We start from the raw sequence: 20079 nt of genomic DNA on the forward strand, positions 1-20079 counted from the left end.
TTGCCAGGAATTGAGAGGTCCAGATGCCATGATCTTGGTTTTCTTAATGTTAAGTTTCAACCCAACTTTTGCACTCTCCTTCTTCACTCGCAACAAGAGGCTCTTTAATTCTTCTTCACTTTCTGCCATTAGAGTGGTATCATCTGCATTCCTTAGGTTGTTGATATTTCTTCCAGCAATCTTAATTCCAACTTTTGATTCATCTAGCCCTGCCTTTCTCATGATGTGCTCTGCATATAAGTTAAATAGGCAGGGCGACAGTATACAGCCTTGCCGGACTCCTTTCCCAATTTTGAACCAATCAGTGGTTCCGTGTCCAGTTCTCACTGTTGCTTCTTGGCCCGCATATAGGTTTCTCAAGAGTCAAATAAGATGGTCCGGTACGCCCATCTCTTTAAGAACTTGCCACAGTTTGTTATGATCCACACAATCAAAGGCTTTAGCATAGTCAATGAAGCAGAAGTAGATGTTTTTCTGGAACTCTCTAGCTTTCTCCATGATCCAGCGTATGTTAGCAATTTGATCTCTAGTTCCTCTGCCTCTTCGAAATCCTGCCTGTACTTCTGGTAATTCTCGATCCACATACTGCTGGAGTCTAGCTTGTAGGATTTTAAGCATAAATTTACTAGCATGAGAAATGAGTGCAATGGTGCGATAGTCTGAACATTCTTTGGCACTGCCTTTCTTTGGAATTGGAATGTAAACTGATCTTTTCCAATCCTGTGGCCATCTAACATGTACGTAGTGGCTGAGTAGCTATGTTCTATCTAATAAACATCATCTGTTTCACATCCTAATACATCACACATTACTGACAGGACCACAGCCTATGTTTATCAATTACAACTATTTATACACAACCAGATTCTGTTTTAAATTTTAGCTAATTCTTAATTCTTAAATAGAATAATCAAATGTCTATAAACCAAATTTCCATTATGTCAGTGCACAAATTATAATGTCTAAAATAAGCCCAATAGATACATAAACACGTTCTAGTTCTATCTCATAAACATTTTCTATTTTAGATCCTAATAGATCACTGATTACTAAAAGGATAACCTTTAATGGTTCTCTAAGAACTCACTTTTTAAATCTAACTTTGGGTTTCTTTTTTTTTGCTAATCAGGTTTCCAGACCAAGGCCTTTGAATTGCCAGATAGGTCTCCCCTCGCTCCAATACATATTATTTGAATTGAAGGAGGCCATCTAGCCATCAGTGATCCACAAAAACCAAACCATTTGTAATCATTATGTTATTGCCCTGTTAGTTCTAGTCTCTGTATTTGCTCTAAAAATTTTATCTTCAGTTCAGTCTGGATTCCTCTTCCATCTGGGTTCATCTGCTTTAAGTAGAGTCTTATCCAATTTTGTAATTAATGCTTGGCTAGCCAGGCTTTCAGGAAACTGTCTTTGTTGATCTTCCACGTCCTCTATGTTAGCATCACTATCTTGTACATAGTGTACTTCTAAAGTTATAGGCTCTTTTGATGGAGTCAAAAGTTGAGTATTGAGTTTTCCCATAGTTTGTTGTTGGTCCTTAAGGTTATTTGCCATAGTGATAGTTCCTTGTACTTTTAGAGTTGTCGGTTCTTTGGATAGTTGTTGCTTATATTTCCTCTGTCTCAATAGTAATATCTTCCAATTTTGTTATATTCTGAAGTATAAATTCTTTAGTTGCAGTCTGGTTTTCAATTTGTGACTTAAGGTTGGCATGTAAATTATTAAATCTGGAGATAGACATCCCAGTGACTCTGTAGATTGTTTCAAGTATGAGGTTATAATCAAGCAAGGTTTGTGGCTGATCCTTCTCCATTTTGTAATAATTATAGATAGTCCTTGGTGGAGGCTATGTTTCAAACAAAAATCAGTAAGTGTCCACCTCCACAAGTCTAAGCCAAATTTATCTCCAGCTGTTTCAGGTTTTTATCTTAATGCCAAGGTCAGTCCAAAATGTAAGCAAGCTTGTTTGCCAATAGTATTCACTAGATGTCTCCAGAATACTTCAACCTTTTCAGACAGTATCTTTTTATTTATTTCTTTTTTTGTCCCCTTTTTTAGACTAATAGGTAGAATAGTCCATTTCTGTAAATATAGGAACTTTGGACCAAAAGTAGAAAGGCAGTAAGTCCAATAAATCAGTATAATTTAGTAGAAGGCTTTTTTTTATCTCCCAATGTAGACAAAGGAGGGTGGGGGAAAAATCCCTTCCCTGTCTCCTCACAGTGGGAAGCAAATTCAAGAAGCTTTTGACAGGGAAAGTAGATAATTAGGAAAACAAGAAGGCAATTCTCACCCAGATTTCAACTGCTTTCAAGTGCTTTGTTGTGCTTTTGGCTTCAGCAGGGAACGGCTAAATGATGGGCCATGGAAGTGACCGATCTTTTCTTCTTCGGTTCAGAGAGTAGCTCCAAGCCAACAGGAGGGCTGCTGTCCTTCTACCAGCAACTGGAGAGACCTCTCCCCCACTTATCGCCCCTCCAGGGTGACTTTTGACCCCTTTACAAGGGGCCCCCAATGGAGAAATCCAGGTGACATGAGGAGCGATTCCTTCGTGCGTCTGGGAGCACCAAAAGTCCAGAACCAGAAGCGCCAATGGAAATTCTTTAACCAGCACTGTCCATACATACCTTCCCTGCCTGACTGGGTGAGATGGATTAATGTAATTGGAACAGCACAGTTTCTCAGGTAGTCTGGTTCCACGCCATGAAGGGCTTTAAATTCAATATTTTGAATTGGACCCAGAACCAAACTGGCATCCAATGCAGCACATCCAGCAAAGGTATCTTCAGAGTGTGCAAAATTGCTAGTGTGGCCATATTCTGCGCCAGCTGCAACTTCCAGCTACTCTCCAACTATCTGTCCCATTGTAGAACATCTTGCAGTAGCCCATGTGGGAAATGATCAGGGTATGAGTGACTGAGAGAAGGGCCTCCTAAGCCATGATTGCCACCTGCTCCTTGAGCAGGATTCATGAGTACAATGGTGAATTCTAAGGGACCCCCAAATTACTCACTGGCTTCATATGTGGCAGCACAACCCCTTCCAAGACCAAACATGGTAAACTGTCAAATACAGAGAAGCAGCCCCACATAGCCACTCTATCTTATCAGGATTCAATTGATGTCAGTTGTTCCTCATCCAGAACTCCCCCATCCAGACTCCCAGAGCCTCTGGACACTGCAAAAAACATCCATAATGCCATTCAATTCACCTGAGATGTGGATGTACAACTGGTATCATCTGCATAGTGTTGATATTCATCCCTTGGTGATAGATGATCTCATCCAGTAATTTCATGTAGATGCTAAGCAAGAGCAGAGAGAACCTTTAGCCTTGTGGCATCCCACAAAGCTAGACCTCTTGCTCATGACCAACTAAGATTGGGACTGGCCTTAGAGGAAGGAAATGAACCAGCAGAAAACTATGCCTCCATACCGCTAGTTCCCTAAACTGACTACAAAAGATACCATGACTAATGGCATAAAAGAGGTAAAAAAGAGTAACTATGGACACATGATCCCTATCCTGCTCCTGCCAGAGATAATCGAAAACCATGACCAATGTTGTTTTAGTTCCATATCTGGGCCTGAAACCTGACTTAAAGGGGTCCAGATAGTTTATTTTATTCAGGATTCTCAGCAGCTGCAGACCCTCCACCTTCTCAACTATTTTTTCTAAAAAGAGGGAAAGATGAGAGATTGAATGAAAAACACCTATTATGATGGTAGGTGACAACTTCTTAAAGAGAGGACACACCACAACTGCATTAAAAACTGCTGGCAACACCCCTCCCTCAAGAATTAATTAACAATCGTTAAGACTCAGCCATATGTCACCTTCCAAGTAACCATGAACCAGCCAGGAAGGGGCATGGATCTAGTTCACAGTTGGTCATGGTTACTGCCTTGAGTACCCTGTCCAATTCCTTGGGTACAACAGGATCAAACTGTTCCCAGGTGACCTGGTAAGTCCACACCACAGGACTGCTCTACACTCTACATCCAAATGGGAACATAATGTTGCATTTATTCCCATTACGCAGTTCAATCTATAGAAATTAGTGAATAAATATGTGCTGGGTAATATGAAATCTTGGCTTTTCTTCTGCTATAGCCACTTTCTACTACTGCTATCTTTGTCTAGCATAGTTCAGACAGAGACAATGTACAGAATTGCTGAATTTGCAGAAAAGAATTTTCTCTTCACTATCTGCCCACAGCAAACTTTTCCTCTCACTTTGTGTCCCACAGGTGTCCCAAGGCAAAAGCCACATACTGAAGGAGAAACTAAGATGCTACTGACACAAGTGAATGTCTTTTCTCTAGCATAATTCAACCTCTCCAACAGGAAGAGATTGGATTCTTAAAGTGTGCATTCACCCTTGGAAGAGGAGACAACATGCCGAGGAATTTAAGATTCATATAGTTCATTCAAACAACAAATGCTTATTCATTTTAGCTTTGATCACTACAGAGACAAGTGTCTTTGTGGAAATAGATTATTTGGCTGCCCAAGCCCAAAATGGCCATGAGGGGCACTACTAGTGCATAGAAGGCAGCCTAAAGTAGCCAACAGGAGCTAGGCAGATCACAGTTGGACATTGGCGTATCACCAGCCTCATTGTCAATGAAACACCCTACATTCTTTCCAATAACAATTGTGTCAGGAGAAGAAAGAAACTGCTTTAAAACTAAAGTAGCTACATATTACTTTAGGCTGCCTTGACTGTAAAGGAGAGGAGATGAAGGCACAAACAAACATTGAAAGTATGTTTTAAATTGCCCAGATTCGAAGTCCATTCTATATACAACTTTTCCAGAAATGAATATATTGTGGGTCTAATTGTGCTCCTCTCAAATCTCTGAATTAAAAAAGTTGCCTTGTGGGTCTTCTTGCAAAACTTCAGAAATGTCAAAGTATTATTGGTTCTTTAAAAACAGGTTGTTCATAAAGAAAGAAGGAAACAGGTTTATTTTAATTGTAATAAAAGAAAGTACTGTCCTATAATTGAGATCTTTTTGACCCATGATTCCTTGGCACTTATTTCTATTTTTTGCTTCTTCCTTGTGTCTATTTTGTGTGACTGCAAGAGTTGAAATGGTGCTTCTTGTTATAGCAGTACATTATAGTGACACATTTGCTGCCTAGTCATCTAGAAAAACATGAATTTTCAGATTGGTGACTCAGGAAATAGAGACAAAAACCCAGCTTGATAATGGAAAGATGTATATTCTATTCAGGAAAAGTTCCTTTAAAAAATACCGTGGAGCAAAGCTTTTAATAAATGTTTCTGAAAGCTGTTGTGGAGTTAGTATTTAACCCTATAGCATGTTTGCTGTAAGGGACGCGGTGGCTCAGTGGGTTAGGACGCTGAGCTTGTCGATCAGAAGGTCGGCAGTTTGGCGGGTCGAATCCCGAGTGCCGTGTAGCAGAGTGAGCACCTGTTACTCGTCCCAGCTTCTGCCAACCTAGCAGTTCGAAAGCACGTAAAAATGCAAGTAGAAAAATAGGGACCACTGTGGTGGGAAGGTAACAGTGTTCCATGCGCCTTTGGCATCTAGTCATGCCGGCCACATGACCACGCAGACGTCCTTGGACAAGCGCTGGCTCTTTGGCTTTGAAACGGAGATGAGCACCGGCCCCTAGAGTCGGAAACGACTAGCATGCATGTGCGGGGGAACCTTTACCTTTACCTTTTTATGTTTGCTGTACTGGTAGTAGAATGTGACATTCCTTTTAAAAGTGATGGGAAACCACCATATTAATTGTAGCTTTAATTGCAACTCTCTATGATTATTTTTGCCTTAATATGGAACCCCCATAACTTACTGTATCGCCGATTTTGAGTCCAACACAAGACTTAACTCCAGGAATGACTTCATTATTCAGGCAGGTGGCATTAAATGAGAGGGACAATTCCTCTGGGAGATTACGGACTTCTAGTTCAACTTTGGAACGGATTTTCTGAGGAAGGACAGGAAGAAAAAGAAAATCAGCCTCCATCCAGTTGTGGAGTGGCACCTCATCTAAAAACCTAACTAATCTTCCCAATTTAAATTTCTCAGGCTCCAACTCACTTTTTAAAATAATAATAATAATAATAATAATAATAATAATAATAATAATAATAATAATAATAATAATAATAATAATAATAATAATAATAGTTCCAGTATCTCCTTCAATCTACCTAAATTAGTTAGAGTCAATGTAGATCAGTTAGGAAGAGTGGTTCAGTTGAGCTTGAATCTAAGAAAAAATTAATAGCATTCCACGGCAGGAAAAGCTAATGGGAAAAGCAATTAAATATGGATGGGAGTTTCTAAAATAAGGCAGTAACAAGTCCAGTGAGAAAAATACTGGGGACAGTAGAAAAATCCTGGTATGGTAAAAGAATGGAAAACAAGAGGGGCATCTAAGTGGCCCAGAACTGTAGACATGGACTTGAGGAGATTAAAGCTCAGCAGGATATTGGCAAAGGATGCTATGAATAACAAAAAGAGCTTCTTTGATATACTCACAAGAAAAGAATTAGTACAACAGCTGCTCAGTAAAGAATGCAAAATGCTAACAAATAGCAAAGAAAAGGCAGAACTACTCAATTACTATTTTGGTTCAGTGAAAAACATCTTGGAATAGAAGTTGTTTATAAACTGAATATGTGTCAGCAGTGTAACGTTGCTGCAAAAAAAAAGGCAACTGCAATTTAAGACTTCATTAACAGAAGGAGTATTTCCAAATCACAGGAGACAATAGCTTTCCCTTAACCTATGACAATCAAACCCTTAATAGAGTATTGCATTCTGAGTAGATGGAGTGGGATTGAGACGGGGGGGGGGGGGATGAATAGGTAGCATATGGGGCAAGGAAAGCCAAATGACATGTGTATCATGTTATAATGCAATGGCATGACACCTATTAGCAGTCAGAGGGAATAACATGATTGACAGAATCACATTATTGTTTCCTTTGCTTAGTGATGTCATGACGCACATGTTATCATTTTGTGGCCATCATGGCTTATAGCAGAGCCTTATGGTTCAGTCAAACTCAAGAATGGATTCAGTGAAAAGCACTGAGGGATGGTCAGGGGTCTGAGAACTAAGTCTCATGAAGAGAGACGGAAGTAAATGGGGATATATGACCTTGAGAAGAGAAGGCTGAGGATATATATGATAGCGTTCTTCAAAGGCCTTACAAGATTTCAAAGAAGAGTCTGTTGAAAAGTCTGCTCAGAGCATAGAACAATGAATAATAGATTTATATTACTGGGGATACAGATTATATCTGAATGTAAGGAAAATCTTTCTACCAATAAAAACATTAGCATGGAACCAATTATCCAAAGACATGCTAGACTGCTCTTCACTGAATATATTGAAATAGATTGCTAGTTATCTGCTCAGGATGTTTTGAATTCCTGTACTAAGTAGGGATTGGATTCATTACCTAAATGGATCCTTCCAGTTCTATGTTCTTATGAAATCAAGGATCAGATTGCTCAGCCATAAAGTTCCTAATGTAACTTTCTGTAAGTATCTGTCAGCTGACCACTAAGGGATAGGAATCTTAACTATTAAAAGAAACAGTTCAGTTGATTCACTCAATGTAAAACAAACAAAGAAAAAACAGCATCAGCTAGAACTCAGGAAAATGTGAGTTCTAGTCCTGCCATAGGCACAAAGCCAGCTGGATGAGCTTGTACCAGTCACGCTCTTTCTCTCAACCTAGGAAGAAGACAATGACAAACCACTTCTGAAATCTTGCCACGAAAACTGCATAGGCATGCCAGCCAGTTGCCAGGAGTCCAAAGGAACTCAAAAGACACTCTCCAAAGCAAGAGATGGATTCAATGCTAATAGAAAAGATAACAAATATAAAGGACAGCTTTGCTTTGAAAGCTTTAATGTGAAACTAGGGTTTTATGCTAACTGCAACTATATATTTAGACTCAGATCAGCCTAAATAATAGCCATGAGAGCTGCTGCTATACTCAAAAGAAAGCAATGCCAGAAGTTTTGTTGAAGGAAAACAACCCAAAGCCCTTAATAAGACTTCATTGTCCACAGTAGATATATTGGTAACATAATTTTGTTTTAGCAAATAAATTTAAGAAGGCCACAATTCAGGAACAGAGGAAGAGAATGCATGGGGGACAATGCAAGAAAGAAAGAAAAAAGAAAGAAAGAAAGAAAGAAAGAAAGAAAGAAAGAAAGAAAGAAAGAAAGAAAGAATAGCAAGCCCCAAGTGCAGTGATTTATCTATTATTTGATCTGGTTTTTCTTTTAAAAAAATGACTAAATTCCAAATAAAATTATTAGAGTTTTTCAGAAATTAACCCCCTATTTGCACCTCCATTCATCCTCTAAATTAGAAAGCTCTATGTTGTATCTTTGGTACATGACAAATGTTAGTCAAGCAGTGGGCTGAGAAGTACAAGCTATTGCTTTAAATTCCTAGTTATGGCTAATAACATGTCAAAAAGGTCAAAAAATTCAAGATGGTATCTGTGATCATGTGATCAAAGTTGCCATTCTTTTTCATGTATATCACAATTATAATACTCATTAAATAAGAAGGGTTTCAGTTACATAGTTGTGCTCCTTCCCCATAGGCATTCTTTTTAACCACCCCCCCTCCCCACCAGTTTGATATTTTGGTATCTACAGAAGTTACCTTTTGCATTTAGTGTCATACAAATTCTCACAATAACCTGGTGAAACTTTTAGACATTCCTATTCATGGACTCACCCCATAGGAATCCAAAATGAGCTGTAAAACATTGCTTGAGTCCTTTGACAAGGTCCCTACGGTAGTGCCTGGGAGCAGCTCACTGTAGTTCTGAAAAGAAAACAGCACAGATTTCCCTTAAATGGACAAATACAAGCTAAGAAAATTGGGATACAGTTTTTCTACGTCAGTCTGATTTTTAATTTTTTTTAAAGAGAGCCAGTACTACTCTCTTCATATCTCTGGTTTAGTTCTTTGATTTGTTTTTCTAATAAAGAACACCAAACGGGAAACAGCAACCCAACATCTAGACAAACTTTTTTTTGTTTCGACTTTCCAGTCCCACAATATTCCCTATACATAATGTCGAACCATGTGGCTTCTTACCTGGTAGAGACCAACTATGTTCTGAGTCACTGCAAAAATCAAGTTAATGTTTTTCTGTGAGAGTTTGTCTGTCAACAGACCAAGGGATGGATAATCCTTGGGAAGAAAAATCAAGAGAGGCAAATGAATAATCTGCTTGCCTATCACTGCATAGGGAAAAAAAAATCATAGCTTATAATTGATCGAACATAAAAATATGCCACTTACTAGTTATTTTATGTACTGTACCTAATTAAAACATTGGAATCTCATCTTTCTTCCAAATCTTCAAGACATTTACAGTAAACCTACCAGCATGCTAAAGATATTCCCATAAATGTTATCTATGAAAAAGCCAGATCTCAAGACCTCTTTCCAATCTACAATTGCCTTTTACAATATTATAAGCACATCAGCCTTTGAACTATGGTGCTGGAGAAGACTCCTGCGAGTCCCTTGTTGTTGTTGTTAGCTGCGAAGTCGTGTCCGACCCATCGCGACCCTATGGACAATGTTCCTCCAGGCCTTCCTGTCCTCTACCATCTTCTAGAGTCCATTTAAGCTCACATCTACCGCTTCAGTGACTCCTGCGAGTCCCTTGGACTGCAAGGCGATCAAACTGGTCAGTCCTAGAGGAGATCAACCCTGACTGCTCTTTAGAAGGCCAGATCCTGAAGCTAAAACTCAAATACTTTGGCCACCTAATGAGAAGGAAGGCCTCACTGGAGAAGAGCCTAATGCTGGGAAAGATTGAGGGCAATAGAAGAAGGGGACGACAGAGAATGAGGTGGCTGGATGGAGTCACTGAAGCAGTAGGGGTGAGCTTAAATGGACTCCAGAAGATGGTAGAGGACAGGAAGGCCTGGAGGAACGTTGTCCATAGGGTCGCGATGGGTCGGACACGACTTCGCAACTAACAACAACAAAGCACATCAGAGTATCTAGGAACAGAACATACTGTAAATAAGACTACATCTAGCATTGTTTTTAGGCACACCACCTTTACTTTCTTCCAAATTAGTGTAAAAATGCAATTTATTCCAAATGGGAAATTACAGCTCTTGAGAACATTGTTAAAGTTAGGGCAAAGCTTGCTTTCTTCATGGGACAATGAATGATCTGGTCTCAATTACAGGGTACCTACACTGAGGGTGCAGTGCACAATATACACTTCAGAAAAAAGCTTCAGACTGTAGCATTGTTCAGAATTTGCTGAGAACCTAGGCCAGCACTGGACCAGCATCTCACTTTCATTAGAGAATCTAGGAGTCTTGGGTGCTGTCTGAGCTTGATAGTTTTCTTGTAGACATTTCATTCCCCAAATTATGTAACATCATCAGTGATAGTAAGGAGTGGGGTTTGCTCTCAATTTATATTATGTACTAATGAATTTTGTTCTGGCAGAGCAAGCCACTAGAACAGGGGTAGGCAACCTTGGCTCTTTTATGATTCATGGACTTCAGCTCCCAGAATTCCTGAGCCAGCATGGCTCAGCTTGGCAACCTCTCCCTTTCCCCTCAGCACAGCTGGCTCAGGAAATCTGGGAGTTGAAGTCAACAAGTCATAATAGAGCCAAGGTTGCCTACCCCTGCACTAGAATATAAACTGAGAGCAAACCCCATTCTTTACCAACATTGATTATGTTACCTAGTTTGGGTAATGAAACAAAGAAAACAAACAAATCCAGGCAGCACCAAGGACCCCTCATTTCAAACCCAAGCTACAAATATCCTCCTTTATTGGTACAGAAAATCTAAGAAGGCCAAAAGCAATGGGAAGAGTCTGGGATTTACATGTCCTTTTCTTTCAAATTACAGAGCCCCACTGGCTACTGCAACATATTTTAAAACTATAATGACAGCTGTCATAGGCCGCTTTACGTGGCCGCACTGACAGCTGTCAAAAGTAAGCACATGCGCAGTCGCTCCCGCGGCCTACAAGTACACGCAGCCGTTTGACAGCTGTCAAACGCCGCGCATGCGCATTAAGACACGAGCTGTCAAACCGCGGCTAGCCCACAGCGGCAGCTGCGAGCTGTCAAAACTGGCGCATGCGCTTTAACGGCAGCTAGCTGTCAAAGCGCCGGCTGCCCACCAAAACCAGCTGACGGGATTCCATCCCCAGCTAACACGCTTGCGCTATCACTGGGGAGACTCTGAACTACCAGCTGACCCATTGGCCCCGTTTCCTTGGCGGGAAGAATTCCCACAGCGGATTTGCTGTCCCGTTTGACAGCTACCTATATAAGGCATGTTTTCCCTGTTCTGTTTGTCCGGGCTGACTAAAATAAACCTGTTGAATGAAGACGCGTCTCCCTCGTCCTTCTTGCCATCAATTCACTTGGCGACGAAGGTGGGATCCCGGTACTAGCTGAAGTCACGGCCCTGGAGCGTTGCTGTCCGGTCAATCGCTGAAGTCACTAGCTAAGTCACCGACAGGACAAGGAAACCATCCTGGTGCCCTAAGTACCGCGGACCCAGTATGGCAAACCTAGGACACGTGAGGGAGTTTGACGTCCGGCACCCCGAAGGATGGGAGTCGCATTGGGGCCAGATCGAGGGGTACCTCCTCGTGAACAAAATCACGGAGGACCGCCACAAGGCCGCCGCGCTCCTATGCCTTAGCGGACCAGCGGTATATGACATCGGTGTTGGCCTTTGCAGCCCGGACCCGGTCGCCACCATACCGTATGCCGAGCTCACAGACCGCCTCAGCAAACACTTCATGCCAAGGCGGTCAGAGCTGTATTGGCGACTCTACTTCGCTCAACGGAAGCAGCAGCCAGGTGAAACCTCCACCGCTTTCATCGCGGCCGTCAGGCACGCCGCCCGCAAGTGCCATTTCCCCGACCTGGAGGACCGAATTCGCGATCAAGTCATCGCCGGTCTCCAAAACGTGCGTCTGCAGAGGAAGCTTGTGGCAAGGCCCACAATGGACCTCGCAGAGCTCACTCTGGAGATAATGGCGTACGAGGACAGCCATCGCAACGAAACCGAGACGTTCAGCGAAAACTCGGGCACCTCCGTCCATCAAGCCAGGGAGCTTGACCAAGGACCCCCGGAGCCCAACTCCGGGGTCGATGCAATCCTCTCCCGCTTCAATCGGATGGTCGCCGGCCGGGAAAGGAACCGCAACCAAGACCGTCAGACAGCCCCCAACACGAAGAAAATGCCGACCAACACCAGGGCGAAGTGTGCAAGCTGTGGCGGAAGCCATGCCAGAGCTACCTGCAGGTTTAGGAACGCGAAGTGCCACGGCTGTAGCAAGACCGGCCACATCCGATCAGCTTGTCGCAGCCTAAACCGGGAGACCCTCCACGACCTTGACGAGATCCCCGCAGGTAGGACTGCCCCTCCCCGCCCTCCCTTGGGGGTTGTAGGGTCCGTATTTTCCCTAACAAAAGCACCCGCTAACAACATCCCCAGAGCCAAAGTAAGAGCATGGGTTAAAATCCAGGGAATCCCCTGTGAAATGGAGGTCGACTCAGGATCCTCCGTTTCCATCCTGTCAGGGGACACCCTCCAGAGAATAGCTAGCAAAACCAATCACCGCATCCCCATCCAACCCTCCAGGGTCATACTGGCAGATTTTCAAGGGGCGCAAATAGACTTAAAGGGACAAGCCACCTTGAAGGTCGATTTTAAAAAATTTTCAGGACACTTAACAGCCCAAATAACAAAACAACCCAGAACCAGCCTCATCGGATTAGACTGGTTCGAGGCATTAGGCATTCGCCTCGAAGGGACAAACCGTATCCACACCAATTCCCTAGAAAATATCTGCAAAAATTTTGCAGATGTGTTTGATGGCTCGCTGGGCAAATACAACGGAGCCCCCATCGACCTCAAGTTCAAACCGGAGATAGGACCAATCAGAATAAAAGCTAGAAAAGTCCCTTTCGCCCTAAAACAAAAAATAGACAGAGAGCTAGACCGCTTACTCAAATTAGGAGTCCTAGAACCCACTGACAGCGGAACTTGGGAAACCCCCATCGTGACGCCTGTCAAACCCAATGGGGAGGTGAGAATATGCGCGGACTATAAAGCGACCCTGAACCGCGCACTCAATCCCCATGCATACCCAGTCCCATCAGTAAGGGATGTTCTCTCGGAAATAGGCTCCGGCTCTATTTTTGCCAAATTGGACCTAGCACATGCTTTCCTGCAACTCCCAGTAACCAGGGAAACAGCAGATGCCCAAACCATAGTGACGCACAGGGGGGCGTTCAAAGTGAACCGCCTCCAATTTGGCATCTCCGTGGCACCTGGAATATTCCAGGAAGTCATGGAACGAACCCTCAAAGGCATCCCCGGAGTCTGCCCGTACTTTGATGACGTTCTCATCGCGGGCGACTCCACCCACTCACTAGCAACCAGGCTGCACGAAGTCCTTACAAGGTTCCGGGCAGCCGGGCTAAAACTAAAACGGGAAAAATGCTCAATAGGAGTTCCCTCCACAGATTTTCTGGGGTACAGAATAGACAGCAAAGGCATTCACCCCACCAATGCAAAAATTCAAGCAATCCAAGCCGCACCCCCCCAAAAAAATAAAATGGAGCTCCAGGCATTCCTAGGGCTCCTGAACTTTTACCACTCCTTTTTGCCTGGAAAAGCCACCATAGCGGAGCCACTCCATAGGCTTTTAGATAAAGGAGCCCCCTGGCAGTGGACCTCAGTTCAAAATGACAGCTTTAAACAGCTGAAACAATTACTCTCTAGCGATACAACCATATCGCATTACAACGAAACTAAACCCTTATGCATCGCCTGCGATGCTTCACCTTATGGCATTGGGGCAGTCCTCAGCCACTCCCTCAACGATGGCACACAAGCCCCAATTGCATATTACTCCAGGACCCTTTCAAAACCCGAGCGCAACTATGCGCAAATAGATAAGGAAGCCCTGGCCATAGTAGCTGGAATTTAAAAATTCCACGATTACCTCTATGGCAGACCTTTTACAATCTATACAGATCACAAACCTCTCCTGGGCATATTCACATGGGACCGCCAAACCCCGCAAATTTTGTCCCCGCGAATGCTTCGCAGGACCACATTTCTATCCGCTTACTCCTATCAATTAGTCTACAAGCCAGGAAAGGAAATGTCCCACGCTGACGGCCTCAGCAGGCTCCCACTGCCTCAAATAGACCCAGACCCAGCCCCAGCCGGCCATGTCCTGGCCATGCAAGAACTCTCAGAATGCCCAGTAACAGCAAATGACATCGCACACGCCACAAGCAGGGACCCCACCCTCAGCAGGGTACTTTCATGGGTCACATCAGGATGGCAATCATCCTGCCCCTGCCCCCCCATCCAACCATATTTTGCTAAACGCCACGAGCTTTCTACCCACTTAGGCTGCATCCTCTGGGGATGCAGAGTGATAGTCCCACCATGCTACAGAACCAAGGTTCTCCAAACACTCCATGAGGGCCACCCAGGCATCTCTAAAATGAAGGCTCTGGCACGCAGTTATGTTTGGTGGCCATCCTTAGACAAGGACATTGAGCAGCATGTAGTCGGCTGCTATCTCTGCCAGCAAACCAGACCCGCCCCACCCCACGCCCCAGTTCACAAGTGGGAAATCACATCCAACCCCTGGTCCCGCATCCACCTCGATTTTGCCGGACCATTCCAGGGTCAAACCTTTTTGATTATTGTAGATAGCTACTCTAAATGGCTGGAGGTTCTCCCGGTTTCAAGCACCACCTCAAGTGCCACCATTCAAGCATTAAGGGGAGTCTTTGCAACCCATGGTCTTCCAGACGTAATAATTACTGACAATGGACCTCAATTTACCTCCCGTGACTTCCAGATCTTCAAGAGGAGGAACTGTATTAGGCACGCAACATCGGCCCCGTTCCACCCGTCCAGTAATGGCCTCGCAGAGGTCATGGTGAAGAACACCAAAGACTCCCTGCGCAGATTGGTCGTCGGAAACTGGCACCGTCGTCTCGCCCGCTTCCTCCTCGCACACCACACCACCCCCGTGTCCACCACCGGGAAATCTCCAGCAGAACTAAGATGGGGTCGCCGGCTGGTAACTCGCCTTGACAGACTGCACCCAGACAGGCCAGCGGCAGAAAAAACAAACAACCTGCCACACAAAACATTCACGCAGGGACAAAATGTCTGGGCCCGGAATTATGGGGGAAGGGATAAATGGACCCAGGGGGTAGTTATCGATCAAACCGGCCCCTTGTCTTACACCATTAATGTTGGCGGGGGACTCACACTATGGAGACATGCAGATCAGCTTCGACCCAGGTCACCCCCCAACACCACCACGCCAGAAGCAGCGGCGGAAAATCCCGAACCCCCCAGCACCATTTACCCAGAAGATATCCCTACTCCTGCCGATCTCCCACCCATCACCCCCGAGGAGGCCCCCGCAACAGTAGAAAAACCTTCACCTCGCAGATCCACTCGACAGAAGAGGCCGCCAGCATACTTGACGGATTTTGAATGGGCCGGAAGTTCGCCGACAAGTTCCAACACCAGTTAGAAGTTAATTCGAGTTACTTGTTCAGTTCAAGGGGGGGGGAAAGGGGTGCAACATATTTTAAAACTATAATGACAGCTGTCATAGGCCGCTTTACGTGGCCGCACTGACAGCTGTCAAAAGTAAGCACATGCGCAGTCGCTCCCGCAGCCTACAAGTACACGCTGCCGTTTGACAGCTGTCAAACGCCGCGCATGCGCATTAAGACACGAGCTGTCAAACCGCGGCTAGCCCACAGCGGCAGCCGCGAGCTGTCAAAACTGGCACATGCGCTTTAACGGCAGCTAGCTGTCAAAGCGCCGGCCGCCCGCCAAAACCAGCTGACGGGATTCCATCCCCAGCTAACACGCTTGCGCTATCACTGGGGAGACTCTGAACTACCAGATGACCCATTGGCCCCGTTTCCTTGGCGAGAAGAATTCCCACAGCGGATTTGCTGTCCCGTTTGACAGCTACCTATATAAGGATGTTTTCCCTGTTCTGTTTGTCCGGGCTGACTAAAATAAACCTGTTGAATGAAGACGCGTCTCCCTCGTCCTTCTTGCCGTCAATTCAGCTACCTAAACACTCTGCATTCTCATGCTATCTTTCTTTTCATCTTCCTCTCCTTCGCTAATGCTGTTGTCCTTCTGAAAGCCCAAAACACCCTAAGCCAAATTTTCTTTATCATCACTGGGAGAAAAAAAGCTAAAGGAGCATGTACTTTGGGGTAGCTAATGAAGGAGGAACAGCAATACCTTTACTGAGTAAGAATTATTTATTTATTTATTTATTTATTTATTTATTTATTTATTTGTTTGTTTGTTTGTTTGTTTTTATATACCGCCCTTCTCCCGAGGGACTCGGGGCACAAATGAAACCCCAAGAGCTATCAGGCCAGGCCGGACTGCTGGAACAGGTAGGTTTTCAAGTCGTGCCGGAAGGTGCGAAGGTCAGGGGCCATCCGGATTTCGGTAGGCAAGCAGTTCCAGAGGGTTGGCGCACCCACTGAGAATGCCCTCCCCCTGGGGGCCACCAGCCAGCATTCTCTGACCGGTGGCACCCTGAGGAGGCCCTCTCTGTGGGAACGCACAGGACAGAGGGGTGTTGACGCTGGCAGTAGGTGCTCCCGTAGGTAATCCGGACCCATGCCATGTAGGGCTTTGTATGTCATCATACAATTATGCTGCTTCACTCATCAATAAGATGACTCTGTCTGAAAGTTCAGATAGTTCAGTTGAAAGTTATTCAAAATGGCAAAAGCCCCATTGTTTAACAGGACTAAACACATGGACAAACATGGAGTCACATTATTTCAGCACTTGTAATCTAGCTTATCAGGAGGACACCAGGCTAGGGAAGGCTAAACTAACTTTTAACTCTGATAACATGGAGAAAGTAAACCTAAAGTTCATGGAATTCTAGCCATGTGTATCATTAGCTATAATGGAACAATTTTTGTAGCTATATTAATCCTAATCCTGTGGTTACGACATGAAATACCCTCACCAGTGTGGTAGAAGCTTCATAATAGTTATTGCTGTTCATGTGGCAATTCCCATCATTGGGTATTACAATTCCAGCCAGTCTCCCATCTAAAGCAATATGTGTCTTGGCATCTGTGGTGAAGACCAACAAGTGGGAGGCATCAGGTCTCCAGCCAATTTTGTCCTGTAAGAAAATAGTCTCCATTATATGTTCAAAACAAAATCAAAACCTCATAAAGAAGTCCACAAAGATATTCACAGTACCAATCAGAGGAAATTAGTTAACTCTTTAAGGCTGAAATATAAATGATGGAAAAGAAGTGATGTGCAAGTAATCCTCAAGTTACAACTACAATTGAGCCCAAAGTTTATGTTGCTAAGTGAAACATGTATTAAGTGAGGTTTTTTTTTTACTTTTCTTGCCAAATTATTAAGTGGATCATTGCATTTGTTAAGTTAGTAACTCGGTTGTTAAGTGAATTTGGATCCCCCATTGATTTTGCTTGTCAGAAGGGTGCAAAAGCTGACCCTGTGTCACCAGGACATTGCAACCATCATAAATATGAACCAGCTGCCAAGCATCTGAATTTTGATCATGTGACCATGGGGATGCTGCAATGGTCATAAGTGTGAAAAATGGTCATAAGTCACTTTTCCAGTGCCATTGTAACTTTGAACGCTCATTTAAATGAACTGTTGTAAGTCGAGGACTACCTGTATGGGGCTGACTCATGCCTTTTTTTAAAAACAAATTTTTATTATTAAATTCAATAGTAAAAATCAGTAAGCATCATTTACAATAAAACAGAATGTAAAAAGTCACAATGCAAAATAGCAACATAAATATATAAATGGTGGGAGAAAATAAAAAGAAAAAACTCATCCAACAGGTCACCCAACCCCTTACTCAATAACTGAGAGAAAAAAATCTACAAGTGTTTAAAGGCCAATTGATTCTTGGGTTAGGGGATGTTCCTTCTATCCCTTTAATAACTATATATGGCAACCAAAGTATGGTTGATTTCTGAAAACATAAAGTTGACCTTTGCCCACCTAATTAGCACCAGAGTAATGATTTGTTGAGAAATGGATTTTTCTCCTAAGATACTCTTAAATTTCTAAAAAGCTGTCATACAATAACAAATTTATAACAATAACAATAACAAAATTATGTTGAATCCCCCATAATAGAGATGGCCTCTTACATCACAGACAACTGCTTGGATGATGGCATCAAATCCTCCTTCAGGTGCATCTCGATTCTTAGACACACTTTGCTTCTTCACCTCCTCATTGAAACGCTTGACCTTATCTGTGAGAGCTAGGACATGCTTGTAGCCAAACATTGGCAGGCAGTGATCATTTGGTGGTTTCAAGCTAAATGATAGCATATAAAGCTTAGGAAAGGTAACAGGAAACTAAAAATCCAAGTCCACAGAATTTAGCACAGCTATTGGCCTCAAGTTACACACCCCCTCAGCTAAACAACCCAATCAATTAAAGAGTCCTTAACCCAACTCTTCCCCTTTGTCACAGTAGATTCCAAAAACATATATGGAAGTTTGGCAGTGCTCTCATTAGATACATTAGCTGTTTAGTGCCATTAGAGTCAAGAATAAGTAACCTCATTCCTGGAGTTACTTAGTCTGGAGTGTGGTGGCGCATCAGCTCCCTCTGGTCCTGGATGAAGCGGATTATCTAGACCCGTGCCAATCGGGTTTCAGGCCTGGGTACAGCACGGAGACGACATTGGTTGCTCTGGTGAATGATCTCTGGAGGGCCCGGGACAGGGGATATTCCTCTGTCCTAGTCCTATTAGACCTCTCGGCGGCTTTCGATACCATTAACCATGGTATCCTGCTGCGGCGTCTCAGGGGATTGGGAGTGGGAGGCACAGTTCTTCGGTGGTTCTCCTCCTATCTCCTGGGATGTTCACAGTCGGTGTTGGCAGGAGGGCAGAGGTCGACCCCAAGGTCTCTCGTTTGTGGAGTCCCTCAGGGGTCGGTCCTCTCGCCTCTCCTGTTCAACATCTACATGAAACCGCCGGGTGAGATCATTCGTGGTTTTGGAGTTGGGTATCATCAGTACGCTGATGATACCCAGCTTTTCATTTCGACCCCAAACCACCCCAGTGATGCCCTCGACGTGATGTCCCATTGCCTGGAGGCGGTTCGGGTCTGGATGGGGAGGAACAGACTTCAGCTCAACCCCGTCAAGACTGAGTGGCTGTGCATACTGGCATCCTGGGATATTCAGAATATTCCACCTCTTTCCATGGGGGGTGAGTTTTTACCCCCCGTAGATAGGGCTCGCAACTTGGGAGTCCTCCTAGATTCGCAGCTCACTCTGGAAGATCATATAGTAGCTGTGACTAGGGGGGCCTTCACCCAGGTTCACCTGGTGCGCCAGTTGCGGCCCTATCTAGACCGGGAATGCCCTGTGTACGGTCACTCATGCGCTCGTGACCTCTCGTCTGGACTACTGCAACGCTCTCTACATGGGGCTTCCCTTGAAGACCACTCGGAGGCTCCAACTGGTACAGAATGCAGCCGCGAGAGTTGTCTTGGGAGTCTCCCGATACTCCCATGTTACACCTCTTCTCCGCGAGCTGCATGGGCTGCCAGTTGTCTTCCGGGTGAGATTAAAGGTTTTGGTAATGGTCTTTAAGGCCCTTCATGGCATGGGTCCGGAGTACCTCGGGGACCACCTGCTGCCGACGTCAACTTCCCTCCGCCCTGTGCGTTCCCACAGAGAGGGCCTCCTCAGGGTGCCTCCGGTCAGAGAATGTCGGCTGGTGGTCCCCAGGGGGAGGGCGTTCTCTGTGGGCGCTCCGGCTTTATGGAATCAGCTGCCGGTCGAGCTCTGGATGGCACCTGACCTTCGCTCCTTCCGACGCAGTCTGAAGACCCATCTATTTGAACAAGCCGGCCTGGCCTGATGGGGATATGTTGGGGTTTTAATGGGGATTTTTATATTGTTATCGACTGTTTTAGCTGGGCTACTATTTAAT

At 44.3% G+C, this 20079-nt stretch overlaps 1 protein-coding gene across 1 annotated transcript in view; it reads right to left on the bottom strand.

Annotated features, from left to right (window-relative positions):
* Positions 1–20079, bottom strand: part of ITGB3 (integrin subunit beta 3) — a 100737-nt gene that overhangs the window by 27991 nt on the left and 52667 nt on the right. Inside the window, exons 5-9 of the mRNA XM_083378261.1 lie at positions 18275–18446; positions 17092–17253; positions 9121–9216; positions 8755–8844; positions 5833–5967 (exon numbers count right to left, since the gene is read on the bottom strand). Coding sequence (XP_083234387.1) covers positions 5833–5967; positions 8755–8844; positions 9121–9216; positions 17092–17253; positions 18275–18446 — 655 coding nt within the window. The remainder of the gene's footprint in view (positions 1–5832; positions 5968–8754; positions 8845–9120; positions 9217–17091; positions 17254–18274; positions 18447–20079) is intronic.

The sequence above is a fragment of the Vipera ursinii genome (assembly GCF_947247035.1).
Source record: "Vipera ursinii genome assembly, chromosome: Z".
NCBI classification, from domain to species: Eukaryota; Metazoa; Chordata; class Lepidosauria; order Squamata; family Viperidae; genus Vipera; species Vipera ursinii.